The 20,271-nt window shown below is 32.9% G+C and overlaps 1 protein-coding gene across 1 annotated transcript in view; it reads right to left on the bottom strand.

Annotated features, from left to right (window-relative positions):
* Positions 1–20,271, bottom strand: part of LOC149418609 (uncharacterized) — a 382,608-nt gene that overhangs the window by 185,531 nt on the left and 176,806 nt on the right. Inside the window, exon 3 of the mRNA XM_089638872.1 lies at positions 16,898–17,156. Coding sequence (XP_089494998.1) covers positions 16,898–17,156 — 259 coding nt within the window. The remainder of the gene's footprint in view (positions 1–16,897; positions 17,157–20,271) is intronic.

The raw sequence follows: 20,271 nt of genomic DNA, 5'->3' as shown, positions 1-20,271 counted from the left end.
CAAGCCGGAGGTATCGGGTTCAAATCAAAGTTAATTTAATTTGATTAATTTGTGTTATTTCAAAATTTACTGATTTAAAATAATGAATAGTATATTTGCGGTACGTTCTAGATTGGAAGATACACTCGCTATCGCTCTGGTGTAAGACTCCCATTCAGATGTTGCTTGCAATGGCTTTGAGTGTGTTTGGTGACCAGAACTGAATAGCCAGGTATTTTCCCACCTTCTTCTTCCCCGTATCCGTCCTTTCCCCAATACCTGCAGCCTCACGCATCCCCAATTGGGGTATCCATAGTCTCACTGGCTACAGACGGTTGGGACTTTTGTGCGGTTTCACATTATAAAAAGTGATTACCTTTATGTTGCTTCACTCGGATGTGTAAATTGTTAACCGCGATACAGGCTTATTCCTAGTGGGGTTAAAGACAAGAACAATTAAAAAGAATATTTTAATTTACCATAACAAATAATAATAACTCACTCGTTATAACTCGTTAATAAGTTATGCTGATGTATACTATCAAATAAAATAACTTGATAAGAGTTTAAAATTAAGTAAACTTACAACTCAAAACTTATACATATGTGAATATATGAACTAACGACTGAATAGGAGCGAAATTTTGAATTTGGTATGTGACTTGAAAACATACATTGGCTTACTTACATAAAATTTATGTTGTGATATCATAGGTTATTTCCTAAGCAAACGGGGACAAATTTGTGAACTACATAATATAATTCATCATTTTATCTCCATGGTAGGTAGGTACTTAATATTTTTGCTCTTAATTTTTTAAACTAATGTTTTTCTTAAACGCGATTAATCAAAACGAGGAAGAAAATAACGTTATCTTTGTCCAATTTATCTTTTAAACTTTGTCTTCTTTTGGCAATTTTCCGTCACATTTCCCCATCAACCCCCCCTACCACGGCTCCTGCACCCCCCAACCCCCACCCCCGGGGAACCATTTAATTTTTTGGCTTGGTGAGCTCGCCGCCACTAAAACGCCCCTGGCTTCTGACGTTTTAAGAGGGACATATTCGCACGGGTTCTTTGAAGAAACAGTTTCGAAAGGTGGTATAAAGTCAAGTGATGAAAATTTACTAAAATAACCTAATATAACATCACCTAAACTAACGTAACCCAAACAACCCTAACATATTAACAAGAATTTTACAAACTAATGAGAAATCAATTTATTACACCTAATTTTTAAACAACACAAATACAAAACCATTATATTTACCAAGCCATAAAAAACTGCAATAATTTCCCCTCTGAGCTGCGCTGTATTGTCAACCTATCATTTTTTTATAAAAAACTTAAATTTAACATTACATTGAAAAATCTATATTCTATCTAAAAATATTTCCCTTCAGACCCACTTTTAAAAAAATTCGCAATCCTAGACATTAGACAATTATACGTTAAGACAATTCTTATACACATAAGGAAAAATGATTTAACACTCAAAATTCAACACAATATTTGCACCCGCTACTCATCACACCAAAAATGTAAAATTCCTCCAACAAAAACAGCCTTCGCCCAGCGACAGTTCTCTTATATAGCGCCTAAAATGTTCAACTTACTGAGTATTGATATTAAGACATCCAAAACTGATGATTTTTATGCCATTAATGTACAGAACTGGTTATTTGCTCAAGGAAGGAAATATTATAAAGAATGCCTTACAACTTAATAGTGTTCTTAATTTTCGAGTAAAAATTTTATCTCTAAATTAACTTTAAAAAAAAACTTTATATTACGCTGATGCGATTATTTTTATTTTTATTTCTATTATCCCTAGCATTATCTATTATTATTATTTGTATCCTACCTTATTTTTATTTATCTTTATGTTTACAAGATTTACCTACTCCAATTCCTTTCCCGTATGTGATCATGTACATAATATTATATATTCAGTATTGGTTATTTATGAAGGGAAAGACTATATCAAAGAATACCTGACATCATTAAATAAGTTCATTTGCTTTATTATTCTTTTTTTTCATTTCAATTCTGTTAAAAATTTCTTTTTAAAATAATTATTTAATTTATCTTTATTTTCACCGCTTTCTTATTTTCAGTTAAACCTATTTAACCTATACCTATTTTACAACTGAATGAATCATATATTACATTTATATAATTATACACAAATTTCGACTACCATAATACGGACATGTGTCTAGTGTGGTAGTCAAAAAGCATGTAAAAAACCTGTATCCAAATATATTTTTATGAATAAAGAAAAAAAAAATTTATTATAACTTAAAACTTATTTAAGAATCGTGGCTCCCTTATCAGGCGCAAGAACTTCTCTTTTCTGATAAGGTGTATATAACAACGATGATCTAAAATGTAATATTGTTAAATGTATGTGTATTTATTGTAATATTCCTCATATTACAGTAATTTTTATTTAAGTTCTGTTTTTTTTCACTATTCAATTTTATCCGGTTACCTTCACATGCAAATGCTTTTTTTTCAGACAATGTTGGCAGAAAAAAATATTTTTGTTTTTAAAAATGTATAATAAAGGAGATTCGAATTATAAACAAAAGGTCCTCAAGAACTTTTCATAAATTATAAAATGAACTATATCTATACCACATTACTTGTACAAATTTATTTATTCTATGTGTCGTAATAAACCCGGTTGATGTTATTTTTACCCACTCTTCATTGCCACCGATATTTAAATTATATGATTGCAAATAATATTTCAAAAATTTTTTTTATGGCATGTAAGCAGAGAATACGGCATATATCGTAAAGGAAGTGTGTCCTTAAAATAGTTCACTCATGGTAAAAGCCTGCAGGCTGCAGGTTTAAACTAAATTCCGCAGAGGCAAAATTTCAATTTGTACCTTAGTTAACATTAAATCCAAATACCTAAATAAACCACCATTGATATGGCAGTATTCACTTTGAATAAATTACCTTCTTTTCTAAATAGTATAAAATAAAGTCGCTATCCTCATCTGTCTGTTTGTGCACTTAGTTCTTCTAAACTACGTAACTAAAGGGCTTTAACTATAATTTAGAAAAATTCTTATGGGAGGTATATGTGGGGTGGTTATATAAGGTAATAAAAATATTTTTACAATAACAGTCAAAGTAGCATTAAATATGTTTCTCACATTCTTATAAAAATACACAATCATTTTCTTAATGTTTCTACTGTTGCATTTACTTGTTCCACTTTACGTTTCTATCTATTTATTACATCAAGATATTTTATATTAGTTTTAACAAGTAAAGTACAAATCAATCCAGTTTACGTAGATTTAAATGTATAATATGTAGTGCATACATATGTTTCAATTTTTAGGAATAGTATTTTTTATTAAGCCCCTGCATACCCAATTTCTACCGATTTATAAACAGTGTCTCGTTTACTCTTCAAGTGTTAAGTTCAAAAAAATTTTTTTAAAGCTTATAACTATACATTTGTTATTCCGAAACGTTAATTATATGAAATTCCCTCGAAAAATATCGCAAAGTAAGCTCCAAAAATTAATAAAATCAGGTTTCGTTCTGTTATTTAGTGTGTTATAGGCACGAAAAAATTCACAGAGTATCTTTAATTGCAACTAAAGCATTTGTCAAGAAATTTTTGCTCTATTTGAAACAAATCGTGTTTTATTAAATATGTTACCCACTTTCACTAAAACATTATCGTTTTTTTAATATAAGCGGTAGTAAATTTTGATCAAGCCAATTTTTAATCAAGCTTATGCATACATCAGATAATCTCTGTGTTTCATTCCAGGTTAAGCCCCAAGTTAAGTTTGCTGTGTTATCAGCTAATGAGGTTTGATTTAAAATGGATTGAAAAGATATCGACTTCATTACAAAATAAAATAGGTCCCAGTACAGGTCCTTGTTGAATGCCAAAATCCATGCTCTATGTAGTGTACCGTGTACCCGAAATGAGCTCATGTTTTCCTTCTCGTTAGATAAACAATTTCTCATATTTTTTTCATGAACATGTAAACAATTTCATTTGGCTTAGGAGTCGAAAGGTCTTAGGTATATTCGTGAAATCAGTTTTATATGAATCAGTAAAGATCACACATTTAGAGATTGTCTGTTCAGCTAATGATGCTAATGATTGCGTAAGATTATATCTGGAATTTCACAAGATGATTCGAAAAATAACACCGCGCTGATATAAAACCAAAATAATGAACACTCTGTGAAAAAAATGGAGGTCATAAAATATATGATAGATGGATGCTGTAAAGTAAAAAATATTTCCAATTTCCTTCGTCAGTTTGTTAACATTTTATGGAGGAAGTCACGTTTAGTGTGAACCAATATTTGCGTAGATTATTTACGCAATACAGCTACAAGCCACAGGGAAAGGCTCTAGACTACGTATCCGAAGGTAGTGGGTTCAAATCCCGGCGTGTGTCAGGGAATTTAATTTAATTAATTTGAGTTGCTTCACAATTAAGTATATTTGCGGTACATAAAATCTATATCGACCTTATGAAATAACACCATTCAGAATTGAAAGGTTTCTATCGAAAAATGGTTATAGTCGTATTTTGTGACGAAGTTTGAAAAGCCAAACCATTCCTTCCTTTTTCCACATCTCATTCCCCACAACCTTCAGACTCCCAATATACCTCAATTGGGGGTCTTACTGTCTTCAGATGGTCGGGAACAGTTATGGCTCCTGTAAGGTACTCAGATAAAAAAGATATGTCCAATCAAATTCATGAACTGAAAGTTCATTTGTTCCGTCCACACGACGCTCGTACGACCCTTTGAGGCGCTCCCAACCAACAAGTAAATTAATAAATACTTGGACATTGATGCGAAGGCCCGAAGACACCATAACAGTCACAAATGATTTCGGTTCCATGATAAATCAACACAAAGACAATTCAACACACCTTTAAAAAGTGAAATAAAGTCATTAGAAACGATGAAAAAAAAACCTAACTTACTTAACCCAGTTAATAAAGTTTTTGTTTCATCACTTTCCATGACTTTATATAACTTTTTAAAGATGTGATGAATTATCATTTTGATGATTTATCCGGTCGCCGTTTTCTTTGTACGCTTGTCTAACTGGTCTTTTAGTGATATTTTGTGAATGTTGAAAATTATTTTTTTGGTAAAAAATATAGTTTAGTAGTGTTTAATTGGCGTATATCTAGTACGTCACAGCTGTTGAATATTTGGTCTGTGTAAGTCAGTCTATGTTTTTTTCGTATTACCTTTAAGATCGTTTTCTCTGCGATTTATAATGAATCGATAGCCGTGTTTATTGCTCCTCCCCAAGCAATAATTCCACATTCTATAATTGATTGATTATTAATAATATTGTATAATAATGCTATTGTTCAAGTATGTCACACTTCAAGTAAATATAAATTTTAAAAAGTGAAACCCCACAAGAATCGGAAATTGCGATTGCAAAATATTATTTTAATCAAATAAAATTTACTTGCGCGTGCCTGGATTTAAACCCGCTACCTCCAGCATGCTACTTGAGAGCCTTACCCAACCACGGAGGCCGTCAAAAATAGTGAATAAGTGGTAGAGAAATGGTTTCATTATTAAATTTTTTGAATAAACATGAACCAAGGTAGTTATCTTTTATTAGAAAAAATGCTTAATTACCATTAACGTCCTTCCAAATAACCCAAAGTTTCGTTTGTTCAACTAAAAACTTTACCGAAAAAATCTTTTGCTTTATACCCATGATAAAATACCTTTTCCAGCTTGCATTATTTAAATCCAAAATGGCGTCGGACAGGCAGACGCTTTCGAAGAGTTTTCATTTTTTAATGGACGGGGGATGAAAAATTTAATGTAATTACTTTATTTCTACTTTTCACCGGTGGAAAGAGAAGCGGATGGTACTGACATACGATACTTTGTGTAGTAGTGGATAGAGTGACAACCAGCACTCTCTATTAACCGTAAAATTGGAAACAGTGCCACGCATACTGTCGACCGACGACGACGTTGCGCTGACGAGCTCAACCTACATTATAGCTTTTCATACATTCACATTCATACTACCATACGCAACCGACTCACATTTGAAAATATTTTTATCCTAATGGAGTATGCTAGTGGAGTATATACCAAACAAAATAAATAAATATGCTTAAACAAATCCAGAAAAAATCATCAGGTATACATGCAGACGCATGGAACTTATCCAAGGTTCATGCAACATAAGTACTTACTTGAGGCAACAAATAGATTTAGCCTAGAAACCAGAAATTGTGCTATTAGAGTATATACCAAACAAAATACATAAATATGCTGGGAAAAATCCAGAAAAAATCCTCAGGTATACACGCGGACGCATGTAACTTATCCAAGGTTCATGCACTTTAAGTACTTACTTGAGGCAACGAATAGATTTAGCCTAGAAACCAGAAGTTATGCTAGTAGAGTATATACCATACAAAATAAATAAATATGCTGGAACAAATCCAGAAAAAATCATCAGGTATACATGCGGATGCATTGAACTTATCCAAGGTTCATGCACCATATATACTTACTTGACGCAACGAATAGATTTAGCCTAGACACAAGACGTTATGCAAGTCTTGCGATACCTACTAGGTATTTACGGTGCTTAACTCTATTGATAGCCCATTCCTCTTAATGCTATCGGAATGTGTAAACTGTAAGCCTTGATATCTACCATCATTGCAGATTGGGGGCATGCTAGCAAGAGTTGACTAATCACCGATAGAGTTGTAAAATCCCTTATAGTTTTTACTGTTTCGGTGCGGACGATCCTGGCGTTTATTGTATTGTGATTTTTTTAATACATGGCTTTTTTTACCCGCCTCACTAGACAAAGTCTGTTCTGGGGCGGGTAATTGTCATGAAGATATGGTAAATTTGAAGGCGGCGAATTGACAAAAAACAAATTAAAAATAAGATAAAATAAAAAGTGAACAATATTCACGATCAACATCTGAGTGTATGAACAACATGTTTATTGAAATAATATTTGTTATCTTATACTACCAACGGCCAATTTAGAATTAATATTTGTTATTGCACAAAATTCGGTGCATGTCGAAATGATTTTCTCATTATATTGCTATGACTGAAATCCTGACTCCATCAAAACATTGTTCTGAATTTCTAGTATATACAGGGTTTTACAATAAGAGGTGAACTCTATTAGTCTTATTATTGTATTCTTGTTGGTATTTCTATATTGATTACAATTTTTAGTAAAAAATATATATTTCGTGTTATAAGTTATGTTATTATTGGAATAGTCCTTATTAAAATTACTTAGTAAATAAATAGTATTGTTTTTATTGAAACAACATAACATTGAAATTGAAGAACACACCCAAAGAAATGTGGCACTTGGCCTTTGAATAAGAGGAAAATTACTTAAATAACGTTTCACCTATTGAATGAAATCAGTCCACAGGTAAATATTTAAATAATTAGTTATCGTACAAATAAAGCAGTTTTGTACGATAACTGACGCGAATATTCTCAACACACCCAGGGTATTTTCTCTAAATACAATTTTTATTGAACTATTTTACTAGGTTTACTAATAAATTAAACAGGTAAGTACTAAGTACACCACTAGAAAGCTTTGCCAACTTTATCAAAGTGACGGAAAAAGCACTGCCTCATTTCGAAAAATTGCACTCGCAAAGGTGCTCGCTGAAAATCATCATGTCGGGCGCAAACGGACTACTAACAAAAGGCGGCGCTCTTTTCTTCCCCGGCTTTGTTTCCTTTTGCAGTCACTGCGTACAACAATACCTCTGTGATTCATCTACTTCTGTCAGGCGCATTGTTCCCCGGCCTATTGTGATACGGCGCACCCCTTTTAATGCGCCCCGTGCTAGGATAGTAATGGACACCACGCCTGAGTCCTGCCCTGTGATTTACTTGCCAGATCGATAATAAATATAAATATTTAAAGTGAAGGTTAGGAATCAATTGAAGTTTCTAAAATTGAATAAATTAAAATAAAACAAATGCAACTTTGAGGAAATAAACCAATGGAATTTGCTGCGCTTGCGTCTCTCTGGGTCGAAAGTAAGGTTAATCATACTTCTAAGGAATTAGTTTTTTTTTAAATTTTAATTTTCAGGAGGCGAAATGTGATAGATTTAAACTCACGCACGCTGAGTTCCGGCATTATGAAATTTGCACATCATTTTCTGGCCTGCTATTTTGCTCTGAAATATACATTTATCAAACGTACATTTATTCTGATCTGGAATATATATTTCATTTTAAAACTAATCAAAATAAATGTTGAAACCAATTACTTTTATTTTTCTCGGCACAAATAGACCTATGCATATACTTTCTACTGTTATGTTGAACATTGGTAATTTAAACAATATAATGAAGAGAAATGAGTAAATCAATTTTGGTATTGTCTATGTTACGGGTGGTATACGTCGGGGAATCTCTCATGCTAAACAGGACCAAATTTACGCGAGCCGAGCCACGAATTAAAGGAACGAAGCAACCGCAAACAGTGTGAAACGCCGCTTTCCCGTAATTCGTGGCTCGGCTCAGGGAAATTTCACCCCGTTTATACGTACCCTTAGGTTATATATTTTTTTCTGTTAACATTTATACCAATGCATTTAAAAAAAAAGTTTTTGTTCATTATTTTTCATTTTTTTTGGTATGCCCAATTAGGGTATGTTGTGAGTCTGAAAGTAGTGCGAGAGGAAGGAGATAGGGAAGAGGAAGGTAAGGGTGTACCTGACTATTCAGATCTACCCCAACCAACAAGTCTAAAGCCATTTCATGCAACGTTTCAATTATGAATGGAATCTTACACCAGGGCAATACTGAAAGTATCTTCCATTCTGGAACGTGCCGCAACTATGCTACATATTATTTTTAATTGAAAAATTGTAAAATAACACAAATTAATTAATTAATAACAAAATTTACTTGCGCGTGCCGGGATTTGAAGCCGTGACCTTCGGAATGCTAATCGAGATGCTTAGATACCCCTTACCTATGTTATTTGGTACATATTAAATTTATCAGATTCAATGAGAAATAAATGTTAAAAATAGGTATTTAAATTCATAAAATATAGTTAGACGCTCAAATAAATATCTATTTATTAAAAAAAAATATATATTTTTGAATCCCCAGCAAACGCCGGGAACACACCACGTGTAGTTTATGGCCTTCATAAGATTTATGCTGGTAGTACTATGCGTAGCTTATTGTTCGGCAAAGGATGCGTATATTCGTATATGCGCATAGGCAATCATAACTCTGGTATTGTCGGAGAGAACAAGTGAGTACAATGTTAGAACTTGTATGAAATAACAGTACGTTAAGAATGTTTGTAAGAAACAAGTTTAAGTTCGAGGTGAATAAGAGCATAAGATATATTATAAAGATTGTCATTACATCGTAGAGAGATGTTTTACTTTGCATCTGGAAGCATCGCAAACAGTTGCGCGACTGACAATGTCGCGAAACCACAGACATTCAAATTAATAGACTTGCCCTAACATCAAATCTGACCTTTTCGACGCTCTGTTCGTAAAGTTCGCTAAATATTCGCTCTGTTCGTAAAGTATGGCGATGGTAGGCATCGCTTTGTAAGTACCAAGATTATTTTACTAATTATCACGATTTTTTTTATTTGAATACCGCACAAGAGTTCCAACTGCTCCCAACCGTCTGGAGCCAGTGAGTCTATGGCTTCTCAAATTGGGGTATGTTGTGAGGCTGAAGGCAATGTGGAGGTAAAGGAGATGTGGAAGACGAAAATTGAGAAGTACCTGTCTATTCAGATCTGGTCACCAAACACATTTCAAGCAACTTTTCAATTCTGAATGGTGGTGTTACACCAGGGCGATACTGAGAGTATCTTCCGCTCTATAAGGTGCCGCAAATATACTATACATTATTTAAAATAAGTTGTAAATTAGTCCAGATAAAAGACCCGCGACCTCCGGGTTTCTAATCGAGAGCTTTACCACTCGACCACGGCGGCCATGCATTTATTTTGTTTGAATATTTGACATATCTCAGTTTGACGATGTTTTGTACTAAAAATCTTCTATTAAAAGGCAATGATCCCGACGTAAATATTTTTTTATATAAATTATTTCAGCTTCAAAAATTTTATAGTTATAATATCCCGTGATTTTTCACAGGGTGTGCGCTACTAAGAATATTAAAAAATGTGAATTAACAAAAAAAAATAAATTAAATTGACGTCTACAAAATAAACACAACAGTAAACATTAAAATACCACTGAATGAATTTGTTAAATTCTTTAGCGGGCAGTCAAGCAGCGACTTGTGCAAAAAATAATATTGATTTTTCTTTTCATTATTTGAAGAAAAAACTTTCCGCTTGAATGGCAGCCATTATTAATTTGTTTATTTTATTTTTTACCTGTGAATTTTCAGCACCGTAACGAGGTGCAATTCAATGGTCAGCTGTCATAACAGGCACAATCGGAGATTTACGGTCAAATACCGACTGCACAAGTGCAACGGGCATACAAATTATTTCACAATGTAAAATATAAGAAATATTATGACCTCTCTGCTTTTGAAATGGACAAATAATAAATCATTAGTTCTCTCGGTTAAACGAAAAAGCAGTAAATAACTCAGTTTTATCTTAAGTTATGTCGTTTATGTGCAGGTTAATGATGCACAATTATTACGCTTTCAGAAGGTTATAGTTAAGTTAAGTGAACTCTCAATATTTGTACGCCTATATAAAATTGCGTATATTTATTTTTTTGCGACGGAAATCAAATCGTCGGTTGCTACATAAAATAAGTGATCTGCAATATGTGTTGCAGGAGAGGACTATGTTTTTTTATGTAAATAATTACCTCGGGAAACGTACATCGAAAATATTTTTTGTAATAAATCACATGAGTCACATTTTTTAATCGTTTGTAGATATTAGTACTAATATATTGTTAGGCTGAGGATAGCGAGGAAAAGAAGTTACTCTCAGTATCGCCCTGGTTAAAGACCACCATTCAGAATTGCTATGCTTGAAATGGCTCTAGCCATGTTTGGTGATCAGATCTAAATGTTCAGCACTTTCATATAATTATTTAATATTTTTTTCCTCAAAAATTCTCACCACACCTAAAAAACCAAAAAATATAAACTATTTAAAATAATAATTCTTATAATATTACCTACTTCATATGACATAAAACTATCAATTTGATTGTCCTGAAACGGGAAACCTTCACAGCTGGACAGTCAAAGATTCACTCTTTTCTGTAATTGTATTGTGAAATAATTATCAAATAATTGTCAAAATTATCAATGTTATTAGGCATAATACCATTCTATTCATAAGTTATCACAGAACCTAAACTATGCACTTAGATCAGATATCAGACAGAAGAGTGTTATCTAATAATTTTATATACTTAATCAAAACTATAATTTTTCCCAAAATTGTTATGAGATGTCTTACTGACAGCCCTGATTCAATAGAGCTAACTCTTAGTTCTCAGCAAATTCAACCAAATTCAATATTGAAGGTAACAATAACCTCAATACTAAACTACTGTACGGATTGAAAATAAAAATGCTAATGTACCTATGTATACCAGATGTTATTTTTGTTTAATTTTCAACATAATTTCTTAGTAATTATTCTGTTTAACATAATAATGTTTCGCTCCTGTGAACCACTGTAAACATAAATCATGTATATTGTAAAAGCCTTTTACGGCGTCTAAATAAATAAATATTATTATTTTTTAATTATAAACTAATGTTTATAAGACAAGGTTTTATGCATAGCATAAAGGATAACAAATTATTATAAGCATAGACAGAGCTCAGTGGTTACAGAGCACCTGATCGGACATCAGAAGGCACGGGTTCAATTCCCGTTGGCGGCATTTATTTTTAATCGGGAGATATTTTTAATTTGTATTAGTATTTCGGGCGACTCATTGCTATTGCTTATAATTATTATGTGGTGTATTTCATTCGTCTTTGAGTCTTGTGGAAAGATATCATTTTCAATCTGTATCCGTACCAATGCTGAGTGGAAACGTTCTCTTCTCAAATAACAGCAGATAATGTACCGTCTACACACACGTCCAGTAAATTCATTAGTAAAGGCCGGACCAGATCACTTCCCGCTGTAAAGGGCACAAAAGTATTAATTACCTGACCCCGCCGCAAGATAAATGAACCGGACTGCAGAGATTGAATAGAAAGTAGTCAGTACTAACCCGGGCATTATTATTATACTGCCTGGCAATACGCATGGGTGGCAAAGCAACTAACATAGATCATAAATCTACATACGCCATGTTTTTTTTATTCGGTTGTCAATGAAATATTTTCTTATTATAAACTTATTATTTTTTTAGTGTTGTTAAGCGGTACAGCAAAATCAAGCCGTTTAGCAAAGTTTTTTTTTCTTTATGTACATAATTATATATTTTGGTTTGACTGAGGAATGTACTGTAATATATTATAATGTCTTCAAATTTTAGAGAAATGCGTGTGCGCTAGGGTGCCACACGATACAATTAAATGTCATCAACAACTAGCCTCTACGAGTTTCAGCTCGATAGAATGTCGGGAAGTAGGTTAATTTCCAGTTCCAAGATATCACTCCAATTATTCCAAATTCAAATAGATATTTTTAAAAATGAGAAAACCCGTGTTAATATTCATCTTAATGACTTAGACGTGACATTTGACTCGTCACTTAGCTTCAATAAACATGTAGATACAATTTAAAAAAGTGCACCACAAGTATTAGGATTAACGCTAAGAATCACAAATTGTTTTAAAAGTATAGAATTAACTTTAACATTATATAAATCAATTGTGCAAAGTATTCTCGAATACGCATCAAGAATTTGGTCTCCCAATTATGAGATTCATAATTATAGGATTGAATCCATACAAAGGAAACTAACCCGTGTAATTGCTTATCGTGAAGGTTCATCTGGTCAATTTGGAACATATAACGAGCGAATTTTGCACTATAAACTACACTCACTGACGGTCATACGTAAACTTTCTGACGTACCGCTTCTACACAAAGTTATACATGCATCAGTTGATACACCAAACATTTTATACCCCTTATTAACATCAATATACCATCAAGAAAATCAAAAAGGAGGATGAAAGACATTTTCTATATTAAAGCCTACCACACAAATACAGGATTTTTCTCCCCTGTACCGCGAACATCAAGAAATTATAACATTATATGGCTCTAATAATGAAATAGACATTTTTAATAACCAATTTTAACACTTCAAAAAAACGTATTACCTTCATTCATATTAAGCTGATATTGTGATGAAGCTCTTTATTTAAAGAGAAGTAACATTGTACCTACCTAATCAGTGTCTCACCAGTACAGGCGTGACAATAACAAATCGTTTATGAACATATTAAATTTGTATTTACCTTTTACCCATTCTTATTTGTCATTTACTTCAGCATACTTAGCTTATTCATTTTGTTACTATTTTTGTTATTTTTATGTATTTAAACAGCCATATATGTAAATTTTTGGGCACCATGCCTGTTTTATGTACTTAAAAATATATAAAAATCTTAAGGTTATCATATTGTAGGAAAATGAACACTTATATAACGTCCCTGTATTTCCAGCATTAGGATGAATTGCCGCTAGTGGAAGATGCGTTGTCAGCTTAGAGGAGAATAATTAGGTTAACATCGATAAACTTAGATACAGCTGGTTTTATTAGAATAACATCACTATCATGTTGATTGTTCAATTCTACCCAAAACGTGGTTCATTCCTTCCCGATCATGAGTAGAAGTTAGTCAATATTATCTTGCGATGATTAATAAAATGATAAAAAAATGAATGTCTGATGATTTTTTTAAAATGCTAACTGAAATAAAATAAAAAGCTTGGCTAAAATTAGAAACTTATTCTGCTGATCTGTACGCAGTGAAAGCATTTAAATAAAATGTGATTTTTAGATCGAGTAATGCGAATATTTTATGACTTTAACTTAATTTCTATAAAAGACAACTATTTGGACTCGGGGTGAACAAAAAATACTGCATTTAAAATTACAATTAGGTGAGATGATAATTTTATTTTGATATTTTGGTATGTCGAGATGATCTTCTAAGGAATTCCATCACTGCATCAAATTAAAAGTTCTTTAATTCTATATTCACATTTTTCCTACCCAAATTCTTGACCGTACATTAAAAACATTATTTTTTTTTACAATTGGATCGATATGAATTCGGTATGAGATGTGCCCCGGGGTTGCACGTAATGATTTGGTTCGTGTGCACCACTGGGTATCGACTTGGGTTCCTTCATGGCTACGTGATCAGAATCCCAGATAGGGTGATTCAAATTATATTCAGGAGTTGTGTAGTGAAAATTAGTATTAATGTATAAATTATATACGGCAAATGATTGATTTATTGACGTCATTCGCCCGGAGCAATCGATGTCGGAATGTAAAAAGGTAGCCTGATGTAAAAGCGACGGAGGAAAAAAAAATTTACCTAACGTCGAAGTGTTTTAAATTTTACACAACTGATGAAAAACCGTTAACGATACATAAATAGTTGTTTATCAGTTGTGTAGGATTGAAAGCACGTTTATTAGTAAGGTTGTAAAACATTGAAACAAAAATTAATCAATTTAAATTCTAAAAGGCCAATTATGTGGAAATATGATAAATAAGATAGAAATGTGTTAAAGGCGTGTCTATGTGCCCGAATTAAGGCAAATTTCCCTCACATCGGGGTCGCTTGATATAATGTTTTTAAAATGCAGAAATACGATATTGAACAGATAGTCCATTTCATTCCTGTCTGGGGCCTACATAATACCTAGTAAGGTATTATGTAATATTTCAAATCGGTGTAGAAAACACTTCTAACAATTTTCTGTTCAGTGGTTTTATAATGGTCTTGTAAATGGTGAACGGTTCTGATGATGAAATATTCACGTAAACGGCGCTGTATAATTCTATTAGGAAAACAATTAAAATTATTATTTTTTCTCTCATCTCCCCTTTCAATTTCTTGTCAAATTTTCAATTTGCTTTTGTCTCTATTTGAAAAAAATCAAAAGAAAGGAAAAGATTTTTCTTATTTTGACAGAATTATCAAGAAATCATGTTTCATGACAACAGTTGAATCTAGAAATTTATCTCTTCAGTGCGTAAAAGGACAAAAAAATAATAAATAATAGACACAAATTTTTGATAAAATGGTTTTTCTACAGCAAACATATCGTTTTGATTCATTTTTCACTTTGCTATATTCCATGAAATGTTCCTACCGCCGGACGCTACCTAATTCCACCATCGTGTCATGCAACAGGAATGGAATTATAATATACGGATCTGCAAGATTGCCGATTGATATTCAGGATAGACTTGGAAATAATACCTACCTAGTACACATATAGTTCATCCCAATCAAATTTAATAATATCCCAGAATTGATTATGATTCAAGATACGTAGCATTACAAGCAGTGGAGGTTCGTAATTATATCATTGGACATTAAAAAAAATCTCTCATCTATATGAAAATGGCATCTCTCATCAATGTAAAAACAAAAAAATCTAATTCTATTTTCCATATTATACATTACGAGTATTCTTTAGATCTAAAGAAATTGTTAATATCGCTGCACAAGAGATAAGCAAACTAGTAACAAGATATACTTCTGCGATTCATTAAAACGTCTAATGAAAATACAGTCGATTCACTACGAAGTAAAGCTAAATTATGTGTTTTGGTTTGAGAATTTATTCGCTCAAATTATTTTAGATGGTTTAATTAAATATTGCGAGTAGAACGATTTTGTCTTTTCATTCAAGTCCAGAAAAAAATCAAGTATCGGGACCATAAAAACTGTTTTAAAAAAGTACAAAATCTTTAAATTTCGAAATTTTCAGTTAGGGTTTATATTATAATGTGGAAAATTAAGTTTTTCAGAAAATTTTTAAATTTAAATATTTTTATCAGAATTTAAATATTAATAAAATGAAATTTAAAAAAAAACATTTTGGCGATGTTTCTTTGGTGCATAAATCAAAATCGACGCTTCGTGTTAAGCGGGAATTTAAACCTTATCGCTATCTATCTAAGGACTGATATTGTTAGCGGCCCGATTCAAAATGTAACATGATGTGGCGTATCGCCTTAAATGCGAAATTTTTAATTCAATATTTAATTTATTTTAATAACATCTTTAAATATGCGAGGATTGTGTGCCGACTTGCGTGGGGTAGACTATTCTTTCCCCTAACCCTGCGGGAAACGCCGTGGTGGTTAGTTATTCAGTTGACTGAGCGTAGCCGTTTTAACTAGACAGTTTGACATTTCGCCTATCTGTAAATGTGTTTGTACATTTCGTTTCCGCTTTAAGATGGTGGCCGTGTTGGATACTGCATTTTTATATCGCCAGAGTTGGCATGAACGTGGATCCTGTCAAATCGGAACCATCAACATAATTGTACTAACCTGTGAGTGGTGATTGTAGATTACCCATATCGTGGCCTTTGTCATAAATCACCGTAGAAACCCCATTTTCGATATAATCCATATCTATGTATGTATTATATTGTCATTGGATTGTGAAGTTTCTTCGAATAAGTTGTATAATATTTCCTTCATTGCAATATTAAATATATGGTTTGAATTATTAAGTAGGTAGGTATTCCTTTAATTCCAACCTAACATTGTAATCTGCTTACAAGTCTAATGATTTGAGAGGATTTTTTCGTTTATGTTGATTTATTAAATGAGAAAATAGAAACATACTTTTTTGCACTCAATCTATACACAGTTCACAGAACTATTAGTTAATATGGCTATTGTACATGCAATGAATTACCTGTTCCGGCCTGAGCCCGGGCGGCACCCACGTGTACTCCTCCAGCGCGCATCCCGAATCGTCGTCGGACTGCGAGTGTCGGTGCGGGTCCGGCGGCGGGGCGGCCGCGTGCTTGGCGAGCAGCAGACGCTCGGCGTGCTCCAGCAGGCCGCGCAGCGCTCCGGCCGGCGGCGGGGACGGTGCGGCGGGGGCGGCAGGCGTCTCGACGCGCGCTAACCCGGTGTCCATGGGCGCGTCCGTGCAGTTCACGCAGACGGGCCTGGAAAGATTAAAAAATGATCTCTTAGTCATATGTACTTCAGAAAAAAATTATTGCTTACATCCAAGGTGCATTTCACGATCCTCTTGATGGCTTATCCATGAGATAAGGTATATAAACACATAAAAAAACTCGCAATAGGTTAAAAACTTGGCTAACTTATCTGATATACAACCACTATTCATGGGTCAGAGAACAAAGGAGAACACTCGCCCTTGAGGTGATTTTGCACAAAAACTGCGCTATAAAAATCATCCAATTATTATTATTATTACACTTGGAATTTATAAATTGTATAGTTGTAATAATTGTATAATTTGTATTGCGCTGTTTTCCCCTCAAAATCACCTCGATGGCGCTGTGTAGGAAGGTAAAATATCACCTCAATTTTGGGCGGTACAGTTAGAATGCTGAACCCGGAACAGTGCATATCAACAAAATTTACTGCATCCAGGAGATGATGATGTAAATTATCGTTTGATGATATTAATCATCGTTTGACGATATAAATCATCGTTTATTTGTAAATATGTTTCGCACGTAGTGGAATATTTTCATAACGATATAGTAATTTTTGGACATAGACGAAAACAATATATATTAATTTGATTATTTTGTGTTTTCGTCAACCAATGCTAGAGATATTCCTGATGTATGGTGAATGATTTAACTGTTAATGCTGCAATAAACAAACCGTTTTATATTTTATTGATTTTTGTAGTGAACTGTAATTTAACCCTGACCGTAACACATTTATGAAGGTCAATGCCTTACCTTTAGACTATGCAAGTAAAAAATCACAATGGGAATTACTTACCAAAAGCTATCAATGGACAAAACAGTGACAATGTAATTTGACAAAAGCACTTAGGAGATAAATCTTCGTCGGATAAATGCACAATATTCGTTAATCTCTGATCTCAATGGCTTAAAAGTAATAACTGGTTCAACGGCCTAGACGAAAGAGTTACTTCATTTTATTTTATTTTATTAATCCGTTAGATATGGTACACATCTGTATTTTTATTGGTCATAATTATATAGAATGCATATGACCTAACTGGTTTGTACTGACAAAAATAAATCATTAATTTTAATGTAACTGCATTTAATATATATACATGAATACTAACAGGAACGTAATAAATAAGCCACTTTTTCACGGTACTCTAGATTGTTATATATTTATAATATTGAACCTATTGTAACTTGTGCTTTTTTGGAGTCAAAAACGAAGAAGTCGTTTTGAAGGTGACATTTTTTACAGTTAAAAACCAATTAAAAAAGTCCAATACGGCGTAAATAAATGAATAATTTTAATAAACAAGTATTGATTTCACGATATGTTGCTACTTAATATAATATTAAGACAATCCAGCCCTTTTCACCTTCCTTAATCAAATGATAAGAATAAATTACAACTATTCCATTTCTCTGTGGCCCTCCAGCCGCGTAGCGTATTTGTTACCGTTTTTTACTCCGATTTTGACTTGAGTTTCTGGGTTCGAATCATGCGTAACGCAAATACCTGGTTTCTGAGGGTAGAGAGCGCTAACTTTGGGAGGTGATTCAACATGGTGGTAGAAGTAAAAAATACATAAATAACTTTTTTCGAAATTCCAATGTTTATTTTCCCATACAATGCAAAAATTTCAAATTTGTAACCTAAAAACTACCTTGAAACATTGGAATGTCGAAAAAGTTTATTTGTTTACTTCTTGTAGAAAAAACCTTGTAGAATCACCTCTGAAGTTAGCGCACCCCGGGACACCCTGTATGTACGACTATATTCACTAGCTTTTATTGACGAGTACCGCCATCTTTGCGTTGAGGTCGAAAACTTTTCAGACCACTCTCGTATATAAAAAAAAGATGGGGTAAAGTGTGGGATTTGACCTCCTCCACAAATATGCTCCATTGGCTGCGGTCCCTCGCCAATCGTTTTTCGTTTTGTAAATGAGCAGTTTGGTTCTTTCGCTTTTGGTAATCGTATGGTATAATTTAAGCTCGTGCGTCGGCAGTCTTGTTCTAACAATAGTTTTTATACTTACTGTCAACTTCGATGAACTCTGTATCAATGAAAGTTGCTAAAAAAATTAATACCTATATTATCTGTGAGTTATATCTAAAAAAATCATTTAAAACTCTTTATACAGCAGCTACTGTTAACCTTCATATTTGGGCGGGTATTTTAGCATTCTATGAAAATACAAAACTACAATAAACGTAGTATTAGTTACTTCATTAGTTTTTATAGTACAGGTAGGTGTACTCAGGAAGTTATGATCAGGAATTTATCGGTACTTGCTGCCTTGCTGGAAAGTTACACTGAACTAAAAGCACGCTGAATTAATAATTTATTTCTGAAAAATACCTGTAAAATTGTATACATAATAACTTATTTAAAGAACGGTTCAGAGGTTCCGGGTATTCATTCAGAACATTCATTCATACCTACAATAGACCAGATGTATAAAATATATTAGCAAGATATCAGAATAACATTAAAATTCCAAAAATTGAACACCAAGCATATTCCTACTACCTACTTCTATCTAGAAATAATTTGTTTTAACAAACTTCCTTTGAATCTATACATTATATTCACTAATTTCAGCCTAAATTGAAAAATTACCTAAAACTAATATAAATAAGAGTCCATCGTCGTTATTATTTAATAAAAACTTTTCCTGCTTTCGACGAGTCATGTGTTTTTTCAAATTTTATTTTATCAGTTATTATTATTATTCACATTATTTCATTACACGTTGCCGGTGCTCCAAAAAGAAAATGTATAGCAAAATTACGAAACAAAATCCGGTCATTACAATATTATTGATGCAGACCTTTCGATAAAGCCCCCGGGCCCGACAATATCTCCGGACGCCTCTGAATAAAGTAGTACGATGTGATAAACTATACCAACTAATGACCGAGACATATCTCACATATTTCACAGTGGATTATCGATCACTTGATATAAAAAAAAAAGATAAAAGTGTACCACGGATCATCTGCTGGAGTCTGAACTGGTTTTCATAATCGACTAGATATAACATCAAATAAAATGTGTAACTGTTCTTGATGTTAATTGGAATATATTAATTTAAACTCA

Source organism: Hesperophylax consimilis, chromosome 13, assembly GCF_061612785.1.
Source record: "Hesperophylax consimilis isolate HC1 chromosome 13, BYU_Hcon_1.0, whole genome shotgun sequence".
Classification (NCBI taxonomy): domain Eukaryota; kingdom Metazoa; phylum Arthropoda; class Insecta; order Trichoptera; family Limnephilidae; genus Hesperophylax; species Hesperophylax consimilis.
The sequence above is the reverse complement of the archived record's forward strand: the minus strand, read 5'-3'. Positions and strand labels throughout refer to the sequence as shown.